A 17005-nucleotide genomic window follows, 5' to 3' on the forward strand; every position below is an offset into this window, starting at 1 on the left:
TTTTACATGTAGCTGTCTACTTTTCCCAGCACCGTTTATTGAAGAGGCTGTCTTTGCTCCATTGTATATTCTTGCCTCCTTTGTCAAAAATAAGGTACACATAGGTGTATGGATGTATCTCTGGGCTTTCTATTTTGCTCATTGATCTGTATTTCTGTCTTTGTGCCAGGACCATACTGTGTTGAGGACTGTAGCTCTGTAACATAATCTGAAATCAGGAAGGTTGATTCCTCCAGCTCGATTCTTCTTTCTCAAGACTGCTTTGGCTATTCAGGGTCTTTTGTGTTTCCATATGAATTGTGAAATTTTTTGTTCTAGTTCTGTGAAAAATGCCATTGGTAATTTGATAAGGATTGCATTGAATCTGTGGATTGAGCTTGGTAGTATACTCATTTTCAGAACATTGATTTTTCCTACCCAGGAACACAGAATATCTCTCCATCTATTTATGTTGTCTTTGATTTCTTTTGTTACTGTCTTACAATTTTCTGTGTACAGTTCTTTTGTCTCCTTAGGTAAGTTTATCCCTAGATATTTAATTCTTTTTGTTGCAGTGGTGAGTGGGATTGATTCCTTAATTTCTCTTTCTGATTTTTCATTGTTAGTGTACAGAAATGCAAGGGATTTCTGTGTATTGATTTTGTATCCTGCAGCTTTGCTGAAGTCACTGATTAGCTCTAGTCAAATGTATTTTTTAACTGGAGGAAAACTGCTTTACAATGTCATGTTGGTTTCTGCCGTCCAACAACGCCAACAAGCTATAATTATACAGAATGCTGTCTCTCGTGAGCCCCCCTCACCCCACCCCACCCTCCAGGTGTCATAGAGTGCCAGGCAGGGCTCCCTGTGCTCAACAGCAGCCTCTCACCAACTCTCCGTGTTAATCTGCATTTTAAGTCTCTGACGACCCCTGCAGATAAAGGGATGGCTGTTTTTCTCATTTGTGAAATGCTTCCCATCCAGGCTGAGGAAGGAAGTGTGCCTGTGAACAAGTGTGAGAGCGACGTCAGGTGAGCCGTGGACCTGCATCCACGCTGACCCTGCCCTCCGTACCCAGAACTGGGCTCCAGCTGGGGGCTGTGCCACAGACCCGGCGACACCGGGAGCACCCCCGGCCAGGCGCCTCCCCCCAGGCCCACGGCTACCTCTGGGTGCGTCCCGCCTTCCTGGAGGGAGACACAGCACGTCAGGTATTTTGTTGAAAACATGGATTTCCAGCGGTTGTGTCCTGGGAAAACCCTGGAGAGGTGAAGGGGTGGCAGTGACTCCGGCCGTCCCAGAGCTCCTGGCTGCATCCGCAAAACCGCCACGGCCATTTCCTTCAGCGAGTCCTCTGGCGCCTCGCGTGGCCAGTGCACAGAGCGGCTCACAGACAGACACACACACGGGGGGCACACGGGGAGACAGCCCCGCGCTGGCAGAGGATGGAGGCAGCGCACCGCAGGGCTGGAGCAGGAAGGGGACACCGAGGGCGTCCTCATGGGGCCACTGGGACCTGCGTGCACAGCCGCTCCAGGCACACCAGCTCTGTGCGTCTCAAGCCGCGAGTGCTCACACAACACGAGGACAGGTGTGGATTCTTGCTGTCCCCCTGGGCGTGTGCACAGCAAGAGGAACACACGTCTCGGCACGTGTGTGTGATAATATACACACATATGTAAGAAAATACAAATGCCCGTGGCCTCCACACTTACTCTCACTCCCTGAGGTGACCCTTGAAAGCTCAGGAGGGTACCGCACACTTGAAGCTGGGTGGTCACATCTCAGGGAAGGGAAGGGAAAGCCACTCAGTCGTGCCTGACTCTTTCGGACCCCGTGGACTATACAGTCCCTGGAATTCTCCAGGCCAGAATACTGGAGTGGGTAGCCTTTCCCTTCTCCAGTGGATCTTCCCAACCCAGGAATTGAACTGGGGTCTCCTGCATTGCAGGTGGATTCTTTACCAACCGAGCTGAGGGAAGCCCCATGTCTCAGGGATTGACGACTAAATCAGTGTTAAACAACTTTGACTCCTAAACCTTAATTGGGCAGCTTCTATGACAGCAGTTCCCATTGCCAGTGAGCATCAGTCCCCTTGCCTGGGGGGCTGTTAGAACATGGACAGCTGTCTCCACCTGCAGTGCTGACCCAGGAGGGCTGGGGCGGCCCGGAATCAGCGCTGCTAGCAGCTCCCCAGCGAGGCGGATGCTCTGGTGCAGCGGCCTCCCCTGGAAGAAGACTGCAGTCCCCCCGCCCCAGCGGTGGGACACCCTGGCACTGCCCTCTCTGAAGGCAGCACTTCTGCTGAGAACTAACGTGAGAGCAAACCTCGGCATCCCAGAGGCTGTGTAAGGTCTGCACTGGCGCAGGCTAATTCTGGAGAAAGAAACGATCTTACCTCTCAGCTCTATTTGGGGAATCTCTCACGCTGCATGAAAAGCCAACTCAGAGAAAACCTGACATAAAACATTAATTGAGGCACCTGTGTATGCATTTCCAAGGAATTCTTCCTTTTATAAAGTATAGGGACCTCTTCTACTTTTAATAATAGAGATTACCAGGTATTTGAAAGGCTCAGGAACAGAGAAAATGAAGCCTTGCCAATTGGAGCCCATGAGCTTGGATCCAGCTGTCGGCTGGATAATTGTCAGCAAGAAACAGAACTGGACTCCAAAATGGAAAAGCATCTTCGTCCAGGCCTCGGACATGGCTGAGAAACCACTGCCAGTAAGACCCCGAAGACGGAGGCGCCTGGATTCAAACCCTGTGGGTCACCAGCCGCTTCACAGGCCGCCTTCCCCTGACAGCCGACACCCGCCCTGTAAGCCCCAGGGACCAAGGCCGGGGAGGGTCAGTCCCCACAGCCCTGGCCCCGTCCTGCCCAGGCTCGAGGCTTCTTGCGGGACGAAGGAGCTGGAAGGGGCCCCCGGGGCCAAGAAGGCACCTTCTGATGCAGGTGAGCGACACAGACACTGCATAAAAACACAGGCAGACACACCGCACACACATGGTGTCCCACAGACCGGAATACTTGACAATGGGGACGTCCTCTGGGCCCGTGGAGAATGTATTCCGCGCACCACACACCTAAAGGACCATGAGGCCGAACTGAGTCCCGAAGAAGGAGGATATAGCTCATGCTTTGCGTGAGACGTTAGCCCCCAGTGCCGCGCAAGGCGTGGGCGAGGGGACAGCACACCCAAGTCCATGTGCCACCCACGTGACCTCAGCCCGTAGCATTTTACAAACCGCACGTGGCCAAGTGCGCCCTGCAAACACCTGCGCTCATTTCAGCAACCCTGGTTTGCTCAGAGCTGTTGCCCTCAGCAGACGACCACGATTCCCATTACCTCTTTGTCCTGAGAGCAGAGTGCTTTTCTAGATCTGTTTGTACCAAATGCAGACCTTTATAAAGAGGCCTGAGCCTGGGGGGACGTTAGAGTCTGTATTTGAGGACAGTGCCTTCAAAGCAAAACGAAAGTTTGCGATAAACTGTGATAAGCTGCCTTCATATTTAGGCTAGCAGTGAAGTCAGGATTGTTAGGTAAGTCCTAAAAATGTGTTCTGTAGCATGGAGACACACGATGGTCCATAAACTGATTACCTCAGCTTATTTTTTTTAGCTCGTTAGGCAACAGGGGTGGGTTCAAAACAAGGAATTTAGAGCTCGGTGAGAAAGGCAGGACGAGTAACCAACTCAAAAGGAGGAGATGGTCTTTCTCGTGGATTCCCTTTTTGGAAATGTTCACACTGAAAGGATGGTTCCTGACCTGCAGCTGCGAGGGACGATGCTGCGGAGCCAGGGCACATGCCGTGCTAGGCCTCACTAATGACGGCCTGCCATGGACCCGGGGGTGGCACTGCCCAGGGGCAGGCCTCTGAGGCTCCAGGGGTGCTGCCAGCGCAAGATAACTTTGTGACCCACTGTACCTGGCTCTGGTCCCTCCTCCTCTCAACTCCTCACCAGCGTGCTCCCTGCCACCAAGCAAGGCCAACCAGCAGGTGCCCCTTCCTGAAATCTCCGCCCATGGTCTCTGGGCTGGCGAGTGTGAGGGCAGCTGGGGGAGGGTGGTGAGGACGCCAGGGTGCTGCCGAGTGCGGCTCACAGTGGGCGCGGGTGCTCAGTTCACAGAGATCAGCCAGCGCCTGCTCTGCTCCTACCGCACGGACATCGACGAGCTCTTCTCCGAGGTGGACCGCTGCCTGGCCATCAACCGCAGCGTCCTGCAGCAGCTGGAGGAGCGGTGTGGCCGTGAGCTCTCCGAAGAGGAGTGGGGCGAGATCCAGACCCAGGTAGGCGTGGCCAGCCTGCCGGGGGCGGAGGGCCGGTCACCGCGTAGAGGGCATGTGTGTCTGCCCCCAGGGGGCCCTGGGACCCTCGTCACCCACTCTGGGGTGAGGCCAAGGGCCCTGGGTGTGGAATTCTGCTTTGATGAAGGCATCTAGTGAGCAGTGAAAGTGCCAAGGGCAAAGGCCTCCCCACGTGCCCCCCCCCGCCCCCACTCCGAGCTTCCTGCCCGTCTCAGCCTGCCTGTCCCTTGCATCTGAGGAGAGGGACACCAAACCCGGCAGGGGAAACACTTACTTAGAAATCACAAAAATGGTAAATGCATAAAGAAGTTTAGCGGCTACATAGTGTCAGAGACTGCTTAATTCAAAGAAAGTCAGTTACTAAGGTTCAGCATTTTATAAACTGTGTTTCGAAGTCAGTCATCCCAGGTGGGTTGCGGTCCCTTCCATTTTTCGCAGGAGTAGCAGAGCACAGACATAATTAGCGTTATTTTAACCCAGGATGAAATGTCTTCACATTTAGAAGACCCTCGTCTGTGGGTGCCCGGTTCTCACTTAAACGCGGGGCACTGCCCGCTGCGGCGTGACCCACACGTGTGCCGCCTGCCCTGTTGCAGGCCCTGCGCCGGGAGGCCCCCGACTGCCCCATCTGCCTCACCGCGCTGGCGCCGCGGGAGACGGTCCTGCTGTCCTGCTCCCACGTGTTCCACCGCGCGTGCCTCCGCGCTCTGGAGGAGTTCTCCCTGGGGGAGAGCGCTCCTTTCCACGCCTGTCCACTCTGCCGCTGCTGCTATCAGAAGAGAATTCTTGAATGCTGAATTCACAAGGGAAAAAATTATATAATTCGGGGGGGAAGTGTTAACCTTATTGTTGGTAGTTTTATGTTAGGAAAGCTGACAATATTTTAAAAGCTCACAAACCCATCCAGTTCTAGTCTTCATAAAGAGAAAACTTCAAATTCATGAGTTGAGTCAGCTAAGTGAAGAACGGATTAAAAACTTCTATCTCGGAGGCTCTACAGTTTGCTGATTAGCTCGGCTTCTGGTTGGTGGGCTGGGCTGCTCGTGAGAGTAAAGTGATTCCCTCCCTGCCCTCTCCACAGCGGTGCTGCGGGCCTGCCGGTGAGGTAGCAACACAGCGTCTTCCCAGGCATGCCCTACAGCTGCAGCTCGAGTCCGCCCGCAGACTGAACCTAAACCTCTCAGGGCATCCAAAGGCCCTCTGCCATTCAAATGCTTGCTTTTAGTCCTTGCTTTCTCTCTATGGGATACGTTACTGTTGAGTCCAGCACTCTGAATACATAAACCCAAGATATAAAAATAAGTATTCAGTGGTTTCAGCATCAGTTCAGTCAGCCAGGCATCTCTTTGTGACTCCCTGGACTGCAGCACACCAGGCCTCCCTGTCCATCACCAACTCCCAGAGCACAAACTCATGTCCATTGACTCAGTGATGCCATCCAACCATCTCATCCTCTGTCATCCCCTTCTCCTTCCGCCTTCAGTCTTTCCCAGGGTCTTTTCCAGTGAGTCAGTTCTTCCCATCAAGTGGCCAAAGAATTGGAAGCTTCAGCTGCAGCAACAGTCCTTCCAATGAACATTCAGGACTGATTTTCTTTGGGATTCACTAGTTTGATTTTGCTCTTAAAGGGACTCTCAAGAGTCTTCTCAACACTACAGTTCAAAAGCATCAGTTCTTCGGCACTCAGCTTTCCTTATGGTCCAACTCTCACATCCATACACGACTACTGGAAAAACCATAGCCTTGACTAGACAGGCCTCTGTCAGCAAAGTAACATCTCTGCTTTTTAATATGCTATCTAAAACAGCACATCACGTATTAATAACTCAGAGCCACATGTTCATGGCTCACATGTAAAGAAATCCACGGAATCTTCCTGGGAGCCTGGTCATTCACAAGCACATTCACAAACCACAGGGTCCTGGCGAGGTGCCCCAGCTGTTGGGACAGAAGAGGCCCCAGATGTTAGGGACAGACAAAGCAGCCTGTTCCTCTGAACTTCCCTGCCCATCAGCAGTAGGTGAGGGGCCAAGGAGCTGCCCTCAGTGGCTCCCAGCTCTTGGCCGCTCTGCCTGGAGTCTCCAGCGAACCCTCCCCGGTGCTGAGGAAGAGCAGGTAGACTTTTCCTTTGAATTAAAAAAAAAAATTCTTTATTTATTTGGGTCTTAGCTGATGTTTGCAGGATCTTCATCGTGGTGCCTGGAGCATGTGGGATCTTAGTTCCCAGACCGGGGATCGAACCCACATCTCCTGCACTGGAAGGGGGTTCCTACCCCTGGGCCACAGGGAGAGCCTGCAGGCAGGCTTTGCGGCCACCTGGGGCCCCCGGAAGGTCAGTGCAGCCACAACTAACAGCCAGGGCGGGAGGCGCGACAGGCAGGCAGCCAGGGCCAGCCGCACACCTGTCAGAGTGCACAACAGCCCCGCGTCGCCAGGGAAGGAGCCCCACCACGCCTGCTCCTGTTTGTTTCTCATCCCATCTGGGGTGTTCTCGTTACATAAAGCCCATGCACATATGTCCCTTAATGAGCACATCCACATAACCTGGGGTACGTTCACTTGCAATGGTGGTGAGTCCCACGAAAGAATCTGGAGCCTGACTTGGAGACGATTTAAATGGTGAGCAGACACTCATTGGACCGTTAAGAAAGCTGAGCACTGAAGAATTGATGCTTTTGAACCGTGGTGCTGGAGAAGACTCTTGAGAGTCCCCTGGACTGCAAGGAGGTCCAACCAGTCCATGCTAAAGGAAATCAGTCCTGAATATTCATTGGAAGGACTGGTGCTGAAGCTAAAACTCCAATACTTTGGCCACCTGATGCGAAGGACTGACTCCTTGGAAAAGACCCCAATGTTGGGAAAGACTGAAGGCAGGAGGAGAAAAGGATGACAGAGGATGAGATGGTTGGACAGGCATCACTGACTCGATGGACGTGAGTCTGAGCAGGCTCCAGGACATGGTGAAGCACGAGAGAAGCCTGGTGTGCTGCAGCCCGTGGGGCCACAAAGAGGGAGACACGGTCGAGCGACTGGACAGCAGCAGCAAACGCCATTGTGAGACGGCTGAGCAAGGCTGGCTCCCATACACCCCTCCCTGCCTCCCGCCCGTGGCCCCTCCAGCAGAGCACAGCCTGCTGAGGAGGAAGGCCTGGCCAGTCTGATGCCAGACCCACGCCCAGAGCCTGCAGGGGGGCACCCAGGGGGCCCCAGGCACTCAGTGAGCGCGGGAGGCCACTCAGGGCTGGCATGACCGCGTCCTGGGCATGACAGCAGGGCGCTGCTGCCCACACCTGGCGACCCTGCCTGCTTCCGGAGCCCGCCTCTCACATGGTCCCTCTGACTCCATGAGTTCTGCAGATCCTTCCAGGAAACTTCCTGCCTGTCGCGCTCTGCCGACACAGGCAGCGGATCCGCAGGAGGGTCAGTAGGGATGGAAGCCTGGGCTTGGCCGCGGTGGGAGGTGGCACAGTGACAACCCCATGAGGGCCCCGGGGCGCGTCTCACTCGGCCGCGACCGTTGATGGCAGATCAGGGAACTTCCTTGCTGAAAAGCTCCTGGAACATCGTGCCCAGCAAAGGCTGAGGAGGCCACACTTACCAAACGTGCACTGCAGGGGGGCAGCCACTTCTCTGGCAGACCACACGTGCTCAGCCACAGGCACCACGCAGACGCTCATACGATTACATTGCAGTCTCCCTGGGTCTCCTTTGAAAACTGGTCACTGATCAAGACAGAGTGGCGGCCCAAAGAAGCCTGAGTTTGGTGGAGGACTCACTTGTGACGCTGCCTAAATCCAGAGATAATCCCTAAGTTTCGTTTCACCTGTCCAAGCAGCTGAGTATTTGGTTTATTCTCATTTTAGTAGTAAACTCCAGTTTTGTTTCATTTGATATTTATATATATCATTTTGAAATACTGTAGATGTACAAAGTTCCCAGGGAGCTTTCGCCCAGCTTCCCCTCATGTTAACACGCCTTAGTAAAATGTCAAAACCAGAACACTAGCATTGAAACAACAGTGTTAACTGACCTACAGATCTGATCCACCATCTCTGGGATGTCTTGTGAACAAGAACTTTCTTTGCCAACAAGAATGCTAATGTCTAAAAGAATGCATCTTCCACGCTATAAGCCAGGTGTATGTCAGGGCATCACCGTGCCATGTGGGAGACAGAGGAGAATGAGTCACTGACCAGAGCCCGAGAAGAGAAGAGGGCGTCTAAGTGTCCGTAACTCAAAACACACGGTTAGTGTTCGGTACATGAAGAGGCACATATATTTCAAAACGGTGTGAGAAGTACTAATTAGAGCTTTGGGTTACAGAGTTTAGACATCAGCCCGGTCCTTCAAGGACACTGGGTTTATGGAGAAGGCACGAAGGTCACACACTGTTCACCCTACGATTTGCCACGACCCACAGCAGCCTCGTGCGGAAACAAAGCTGATGGGCAGGAGCTGCGTTTGGGGCTCAGAGCAGACTGACGGTGGTGGCCTGAATCCCCGCGCGGAGCCCCAGGAGGGCGGGCAGCCAGGTGTGCCCCCAGCGGCTGCCAGCTCCTGCAACTGTCCCTCCAGAGGGTAAGTTCATGCTTGGACGTGGCTCGGAGTCCCAGGGGTAACTCCCCTTCGCGTCCACGGTGCTTCTCCCGGTGGACCTGCTTCTCTGCAGTCACCTTCCCGGGACCCCACACCACACGGCTTTTGTTTGCCCCTGAACCGCACAGGCCCAGGGCCATGGCCGCCTTGTGGGAAGCCACACTCATCGCGCAGCACATAGGAGAGCGGGTGTGTGGCAAGTGACAGCCTCCGCCTAACCACGATCGCATTCCTTTCCTCAAAAGAAACCGGGAAAAGGATGACTGATTCCCACAATGAAGCCTTCAAAGTGGTTATGCTTGGGCTTTCCTGGTGGTGCAATGGCTGAGAATCCGCCCGCCAACGCTGGGGCCACAGGTTCAATCCCCGGGCCAGGAAGATCCCACATGCCTTGGGGCAGCTAAGCCTGCGCTCAGCAGTGACTCAGCCTGGGCCCTAGGGTCCGGAGCCACAACCACTGAAGCCTGTGCTCCACAATTAGAGACACATGCACACCGCAGGGACAAGTAGCCGCCGCTCACCGCAACCAGAGCACAACCCGTTGCAGCCAAAAATAAAACTTTCAAAAAAGTAGGTCAGTTTGAGGAAACAGAAGTGTTCTGGGATTGATTTAGATGGTGGTGTTTGCCCACCTGAGGATATACTCAAGGTTAGAGAGAAAACCCACAGGGCCAAGGCCGTCACTAGTATCACCGTGCTGAGGCCCGTGCTCCCTGGCCTAGCTGCAGTCTCGGCCCCCACCAGCAATGCAGCCTCGACCCGCTGTCTGGGGCCTTGCAGTCCTCAGCAGGTGGTCTGTCTGGTGCGCCCCCTCCGCCCACCAGAGAGGAAGGAGCAGCCTCACTGCTGCCTTCCCCAAAGCTGCCTGGGCTTAAACACGCTCCTTCTTCTTCTTTGGCTAATAGCCCCCTTGTCCTGCCCCCGCCCTACAAACAAACACCTTCCACACCTTCCATCTTGTACAACCCCTGCATGCTCCCTCTAGCCGCAGGACGAGATGCTGCCCAAATCATAAACCTAATCAAGCCTTCAGATCCCTGGACTTACTTGAATTTTGGTTTTGAACACGAATCACCAATGGACTGTATACTGTGGGAGTGAGTTTTATGGTGTGTGGTCAGGCTCCCCCCAGAGACGGCCATTCTCCTGCTCTCTGTCCATCCCCTGCTGGCCTGGTCCTTGCCTCACCTGCAGCCTACTCACCTACACCCCTTCCCTCTTCCTCACAGAGCCTGACCAGTACCTGCCCGCATGCCTGCCCACCAGCCCCAGCTACTGAGCACCCTAAGCTTCCAATGAGAGGGGCTCCTTTTTGCTCCTGTTTTCCTGATACCCAGCCAGCCTGATGTCCCGCACCACTGACGTCCATCCCCCATCACTTTATACCGCCCCTTACCCTGAGGCCAACCTGTAACTGATCCACATCCCCTGTAACTGACACGCACCCCCACCCTCTACCCCGCAGCCTGAAGTCACTCCAGGACCTTGCTTCAGAGGTAAGATCTCTGGTCCAACAAAACCCTGAGGTCTCTGTTGCCGCCGCCAGCCTCCTCCTTTGGTCTTCTGACGGGGCAGTTACAGGGCTTGCAGGCCTGTGGGGTGAAGCCTGACACGTGGTATGCGAGGTACATCTCAATGAAAAGAGTTGGGGCAAAATTCAGTAAATATTTTAAAAGCTCTTAGAGTAGGGAAGTCCTAAGTATGATATCAAAAAATTTATGGGAAATTGTATACTTTAACTACTTCAAAATTTTAGATTTCCATATAGCAGAAAACAATGTGAACAACATAAAAAAAAAAAAAAGAGGAAAAATATTTATGACAACAAAAAGATAAACATTTACTACTGTAATAATTTTATAAAAGAATAAGGATAAGAGATATCAAACCTGGGCCAAGTATATTTAATAACCCATATAAGGAGAAATATAGTGGACTGATGTTGAAGCTGAGCCTCCAATACTTTGGCCACCTGATGTGAAGAACTGACTCACTGGAAAAGACCCTGATGCTGGCAGGAGGAGAAGGGGACTACAGAGGGTGAGACGGCCAGAGGGCATCACTGACCTAATGGACATGAGTTTGAGTAAGCCCCGGGAGTTGGTGATAGACAGGGAAGCCTGGCGTGCTGCTGTCCACAGGGTCGCAAGGAGTCGGACATGACTGAGCGACTCAACTGAACTGAAAAATTCTTTTTAAAGATCCCCCACTGGTTACTAAAAATGCAAGAAAAAAAACACTTTTTGCCCATCAGGTTGTCACTAACTTGAAGACTGGCAAAATCCAGGGTTAGCTAAATGCACACATCTCAGATACGCTGTTGATATGGTCTTTCTGGAAACAGTTTGCAGTGTGCATCCTCTCTGAACCATTTTCATTTCTAGGAAGATATGGCATTGTGACTTACAATAAGAAATACACATATGGTCTTCCTCATTTCTGGCACAGAGCTCTAAAGAAAGACCCCTGGAATTTCCTAAGTGATAACAGGATAAAACAGGATACGAGTGTCTTTTGATATTCATAACAAGCCCCTCTCAACCACACCTGGGCTTATGTGAATGAAGTGACTTTATTTAATTCAAGTGAAGCTGATTTACAAAACTGTGTTCGTTTCACGTGTGCAGCAAAGTGATTTGGTTATTCATACACGTGTGTGTATACGCATATATGTATTTATCTACATTCTCTTTTTCCGGTTCTTTTCCATTGCAGTAGTAGCTTGCCAAAAGATACTGAATATACTCCCTGTTCAGTTCAGTTCAATTCAGTCGCTCAGTTGTGTCTGACTCTTTGCAACCCCATGAATCGCAGCAGGCCAGGCCTCCCTGTACATCACCAACTCCCGGAGTTCACTCAGACTCACGTCCATCGAGTCAGTGATGCCATCCAGCCATCTCATCCTCTGTCGTCCCCTTCTCTTCCTGCCCCCAGTCCCTCCCAGCATCAGAGACTTTTCCAATGAATCAACTCTTCGCATGAGGTGGCCAAAGTACTGGAGTTTCAGCTTCAGCTTCATTCCTTCCAAAGAAATCCCAGGGCTGATCTCCTTCAGAATGGACTGGTTGGATCTCCTTGCAGTCCAAGGGACTCTCAAGAGTCTTCTCCAACACCACAGTTCAAAAGCATCAATTCTTCAGCCCTCAGCCTTCTTCACAGTCCAACTCTCACATCCATACATGACCACTAGAAAAACCATAGCCTTGACTAGACGGACCTTTGTTGGCAAGGTAATGTCTCTGCTTTTGAATATGCTATCTAGGTTGGTCATAACTTTCCTTCCAAGGAGTAAGCATCTTTTAATTTCATGGCTGCAGTCACCATCTGCAGTGATTTTGGAGCCCCCCAAAATAAAGTTTGACACTGTTTCCACTGTTTCCCCATCTATTTCCCATGAAGTGATGGGACCGGATGCCATGATCTGAGTTTTCTGAATGTTGAGCTTTAAACCAACTTTTTAACTCTCCTCTTTCACCTTCATCAAGAGGCTTTTTAGTTCCTCTTCACTTTCTGCCATAAGGGTGGTGTCATCTGCATATCTGAGGTTATTGATATTTCTCCCGGCAATCTTGATTCCAGCTTGTGCTTCTTCCAGCCCAGCGTTTCTCATGATGTACTCTGCATAGAAGTTAAATAAGCAGGGTGACAATATACAGCCTTGACGTACCCCTTTTCCTATTTGGAACCAGTCTGTTGTTCCATGTCCAGTTCTAACTGTTGCTTCCTGACCTGCACACAGATTTCTCAAGAGGCAGGTCAGGTGGTCTGGTATTCCCATCTTTTTCAGAATTTTTCACAGTTTATTGTGATCCACACAGTCAAAGGCTTTGGCATAGTCAATGAAGCAGAAATAGATGTTTTTCTGGAACTCTCTTGCTTTTTCCATGATCCAGCGGATGTTGGCAATTTGATTTCTCGTTCCTCTGCCTTTTCTAAAACCAGCTTGAACATCAGGAAGTTCATGGTTCACATATTGCTGAAGCCTGGCTTGGGGAGTTTTGAGCATGACTTTACTAGCGTGTGAGATGAGTGCAACTGTGCGGTAGTTTGAGCATTCTTTGGCATTGCCTTCCTTTGGGACTGGAATGAAAGCTGACCTTTCACTTATACTCCGGCGGTATACAGTAAGCCCTTGCTGTTTATACTCTACCTACAGTAGTACTCGTCTGTTAAGCCCACCCTTCCCTTTTGGTAACCACAAGTTTCCTTTCTGTGCCTGAACGCATTTGTTTTGTAAATAAGTCAACGTGCACTACTCTTTGGCGCCCGCGTGTAAGTGGTACCGTATCCGTCTCTCTCGGACTCACTTCGCTTAGTCCGGTCATCTCTAGGTCCGTCCATGATGCTGCGAAGGGCATTATTTCAGTTTTCATGGTTGAGTAATATTCCACTGGGGCTTCTCTGGTGGCTCAGATGATAAAGAATCTGCCTGCAGTGCAGGAGATCTGGGTTTGATCCCTGGATTGGGAAGATCTCTTGGAGGAGGGCATGGTAACCCACTTCAGTATTCTTGCCTGGAGAATTCCAGGACAGAGGAGCCTGGCAGGGGGCTACAGTCCATGGGGTCAGAGAGTTGGACACAACTGACAGTCACTTTACTTCGGTACTCCACTGTGTGTGTGCACCGTCTTCTTCATCCACTCCTCTGCAGATGGACATTTAGGCTGTTTCCATGTCTTGACTGTTGTAAACAGCACTGCCATGAATACTGGGGTGCATGCAACTTTTCCAACTAGAGTCTTCTCCAGCTATATGCCCAGGAGTGGGGTTGTTGGGTCATATGGTAGCTCCAGCCTTTGTGTTTTTTTTAAGGAACCTCCACACTGTTCATAGTGGCTGCACCAACTTACATTCCCACCAACAGTGTAGGAGGGTTTGCTTTTCTCCACACTGAACGGGGTGACTTTTGTAGACTCCCCAAGGATCACCAGGGGCACCAACCCTGTGATTAGGGGCTGAACTGTCAGCCCCACCCTCGTGACCTCTGGGGAGGGGAGAGGGGCTGAGCTTATCACCAGCAGCCAATCATTTAATCCAGCACGCCTGTAGGGCAGAGCCTCCTCCACACAAACTGCCATCTGAAGGCATTCCGAGAGTTTCCTGCCATGTGGAGGCTCTGGGAGGGTGGGGCACCCGGGGAGGGTCGGGAAGTTGAGCGCCCCCTCCCCAAACCTGGCCTGGGGGTCTCTCCCAGCTGGCTGGTCCTGACCCTGCTCCTTTATGGGAGGCAGGTCATCTAGTGAATGAACTGCTGCCCAGCGTCCTGCGAGCAGCTCTGGAAGGGGCTGGACTGGATGAGGGAGTCCTGTGCTCTGCTGTGGAGTGGGCTGGGCAGAGCATGATGGCCTCTGGGCTCGGGATGTGTGTCTGAAGCAGGGGTGAGCAGTCAGGCTTACTGAGACTGAGCCCCTCATGTGTGGGGTTGCACTAAACTGAATCTGCAGGACACCCAAGCAGTGATCCACAGAGGACTGGAGAAATACCTGGTGAGGGAAAAAACCCACACTGGTGGCCACAGATGAAATAGAGAACAGAGACAGAGATTTTCATTACCAACTCCTAGAGCAGTGCACTAAGGCACGCAGAAAGCCGTTGGTTAGATTCTATGGCAGATAGAAACCGGAAATAAGCCAGACACCACCCATATGGAGCTGACTACAACATGGTCCCCACACAGCAAGAGGGCTATACAGACATCCCATGGACTGATGTTAACCTACACGTTGGTAGGAAAAGAAGTTCATGAGCAAAGGCTGTTCCATACACACATGAAAATCCCGTGGGGCATGTGGTGTGTCACAGAGCACCCACGTGGGATTACTGCGGCAGGCACACTTTCCGCAAGGTGAGAGCGCGATTCGGCAGACCAGCGGGAGCGTTTCAGCCACCCGACGTCATCGCCGTTTCTTTTACCAGCCGTACTGTGCGGCTTGCGGCACCGCAGTTCCCCAACCAGGGGCTGAACCCGGGCAGCCAAAGTGCACGTCCTACCACTGGACGCCAGGGAGCCCCGCACCGCCTTTTGTACACCAAGATGTGACGTCTATCAAGGACAAAGCCTCATAAGAAAACTGTTAATTAATTTAACACAGCTCAACTTTCAGATTTAACCAGAACATAACGAGGATGTACAGACTCAAAAATGTTCTCTTGTTTAAAGTTTTCAACATAGCCTGCATTGTTCCAAAATCCTCATCACAATTTTAAGACACTAAGCCTTTAAGCAACCCCAGTAGCTGAGTCATTTCTGTAAGGATCAGCGAGGACGCATTTAGAAAAGCCAGGTGGACCAGATAAACGCAGAGCGGCTTTCACGGGCTGGTCTCAGCTCTTCCTACAGTGACCACGGCTAACCATTTAAGGCTCCCCTTAGTTCCTTATTGGAGAAGGCAATGGCACCCCACTCCAGTATTCTTGCCTGGAAAATCCCATGGACAGAGGAGCCTGGTAGGCTATAGTCCATGGGGTCGCTAGGAGTCGGACACGACTGATCGACTTCACTTTCACTTTTCATTTTCATGCATTGGAGGAGGAAATGGCAACCCACTCCAGTGTTCTTGCCTGAAGAATCCCAGGGACAGGGGAGCCTGGTGGGCTGCCATCTATGGGGTCGCACAGAGTCAGACACGACTGAAGCAACTTAGCAGTAGCAGAACATAACAGACAGAGAAGGCAATGGCATTCCACTCCAGTACTCTTGCCTGGAAAATCCCATGGATGGAGGAGCCTGGTAGGCTGCAGTCCTTGGGGTCACTAAGAGTCGGGCATGACTGAGCGACTTCACTTTCCCCTTTCCCTTAGTTCCTTATGGGCTCTGCTACAACTAACTGTGACATCATCTTACAGATGTCAAGCCATTGTGACAGAACATTTAATTATTAAGAATAACAGCCAATACTTAAAGAGCATCTGATGTTTTGGGCCCTGCGCTACGACAGTGGCCTGGCGGCCCCACTCAGAGCCCTGGGCACAAGGCACACGTGTGCAGGTGAGAAGCCACCCGGGTTCCACTACACGGCTCGTAGGTGGGGTGCCCACTTTCTGACTGGCACAGGTAATGGCTACCGTTGCCTAACCCTTTTCACAAGCGCGGGTCCTGCCCGTCTCACGCATGGGGAAGGAGTGTGGAATCGTGAGGAAACCGCAGCTCTACTCAGCTAACAGTGGGGCTCAGAGCCCAGGTGCTTGCCCAGCACCAGCGGCTCTGCCGAAACTTCCCCAAAGGTGGAGCTCGCTGGGCCGCGGGAAACCTGCAGGGCTGAGAGCTGGAACGGGCACAGCAGAACCAGCATCTTTAAGAAATTTTCCCAAACTGTTTTTTTCCTTCCAAGGCGATCAAGCTGCATTCTTAAAGCCCCGATGTCTCACTCGTGGTTCCCTATCTGGTTCACTGTCCTCACTAAGCACCATAAAGTGAAGTGAAGTGAACTCGCTCAGTCGTGTCCGACTCTTTCTAACCCTGTGGACTGTAGCCCACCAGGTCCTCTGTCCATGGGATTCTCCAGGCAAGAATACTGGAGTGGGTTGCCATTTCCTTCTCCAGGGGATCTTCCTAACCCAGGGATCAAACCCGGGTCTCCCGCATGGCAGGCAGATGCTTTATCCTCTGAGCCACCAGGGAACTCAGGCACCATAAAAACAGGTAACAATTTTAAACAAGTCCCTTTGTTTGTCTCAGAGGCTCTGATATTACAAGGCTCTGTCAACTAGTACAGGGGCTCCCCTATGAAGACAGGTGTCTTCCATCAGCTATAATTGATAAGTAAAGGCTATCTGGGAAGCAAGGTTTACAAAGTGGTGACGGGTGAGGACTCAGGAGCCAGATGGCCCGGGGTTCAGACCCTATGTTCTGTGGGTCCTGGGTGGGTTACCCAGCTTCTCTGTGCTCTGTGGGTCCCGGGTGGGTTACGCAGCCTCTCTGTGCTTTAGCTTCCTCATCAGCAAAGCGGGAATACTAACAGTGCCTCTTCCCCAGGACTATTGTAAGGATTAAATGAGCTGCTGTTGTTCAGCTGCTCAGTCGAATCCGACTCTTTGCAACTCCATGACTGCAGGCTTCCCTGTCCTTCACCATCTCCTGGAGTTTTCTCAAATTCACATCCACTGACTCGGTGATGCC

At 52.0% G+C, this 17005-nt stretch overlaps 1 protein-coding gene across 5 annotated transcripts in view; it reads left to right on the forward strand.

The window, feature by feature from the left end:
• The window catches only part of RNF32 (ring finger protein 32), a 39470-nt gene extending 34190 nt beyond the window's left edge, over nt 1-5280 (forward strand). For 3 of the 5 annotated variants that reach the window (XM_059885598.1, XM_024990691.2, XM_024990692.2), the window contains 2 exons: nt 4105-4272; nt 4887-5280. In XM_059885598.1, the coding sequence (XP_059741581.1) occupies nt 4105-4272; nt 4887-5087 (369 nt within the window). In that variant the 3' untranslated portion in view covers nt 5088-5280. 5 annotated transcript variants of the gene reach the window in all.
• The last annotated feature ends 11725 nt before the right edge of the window (nt 5281-17005 follow it).

Source organism: Bos taurus, chromosome 4 (assembly GCF_002263795.3).
Source record: "Bos taurus isolate L1 Dominette 01449 registration number 42190680 breed Hereford chromosome 4, ARS-UCD2.0, whole genome shotgun sequence".
NCBI lineage: Eukaryota > Metazoa > Chordata > Mammalia > Artiodactyla > Bovidae > Bos > Bos taurus.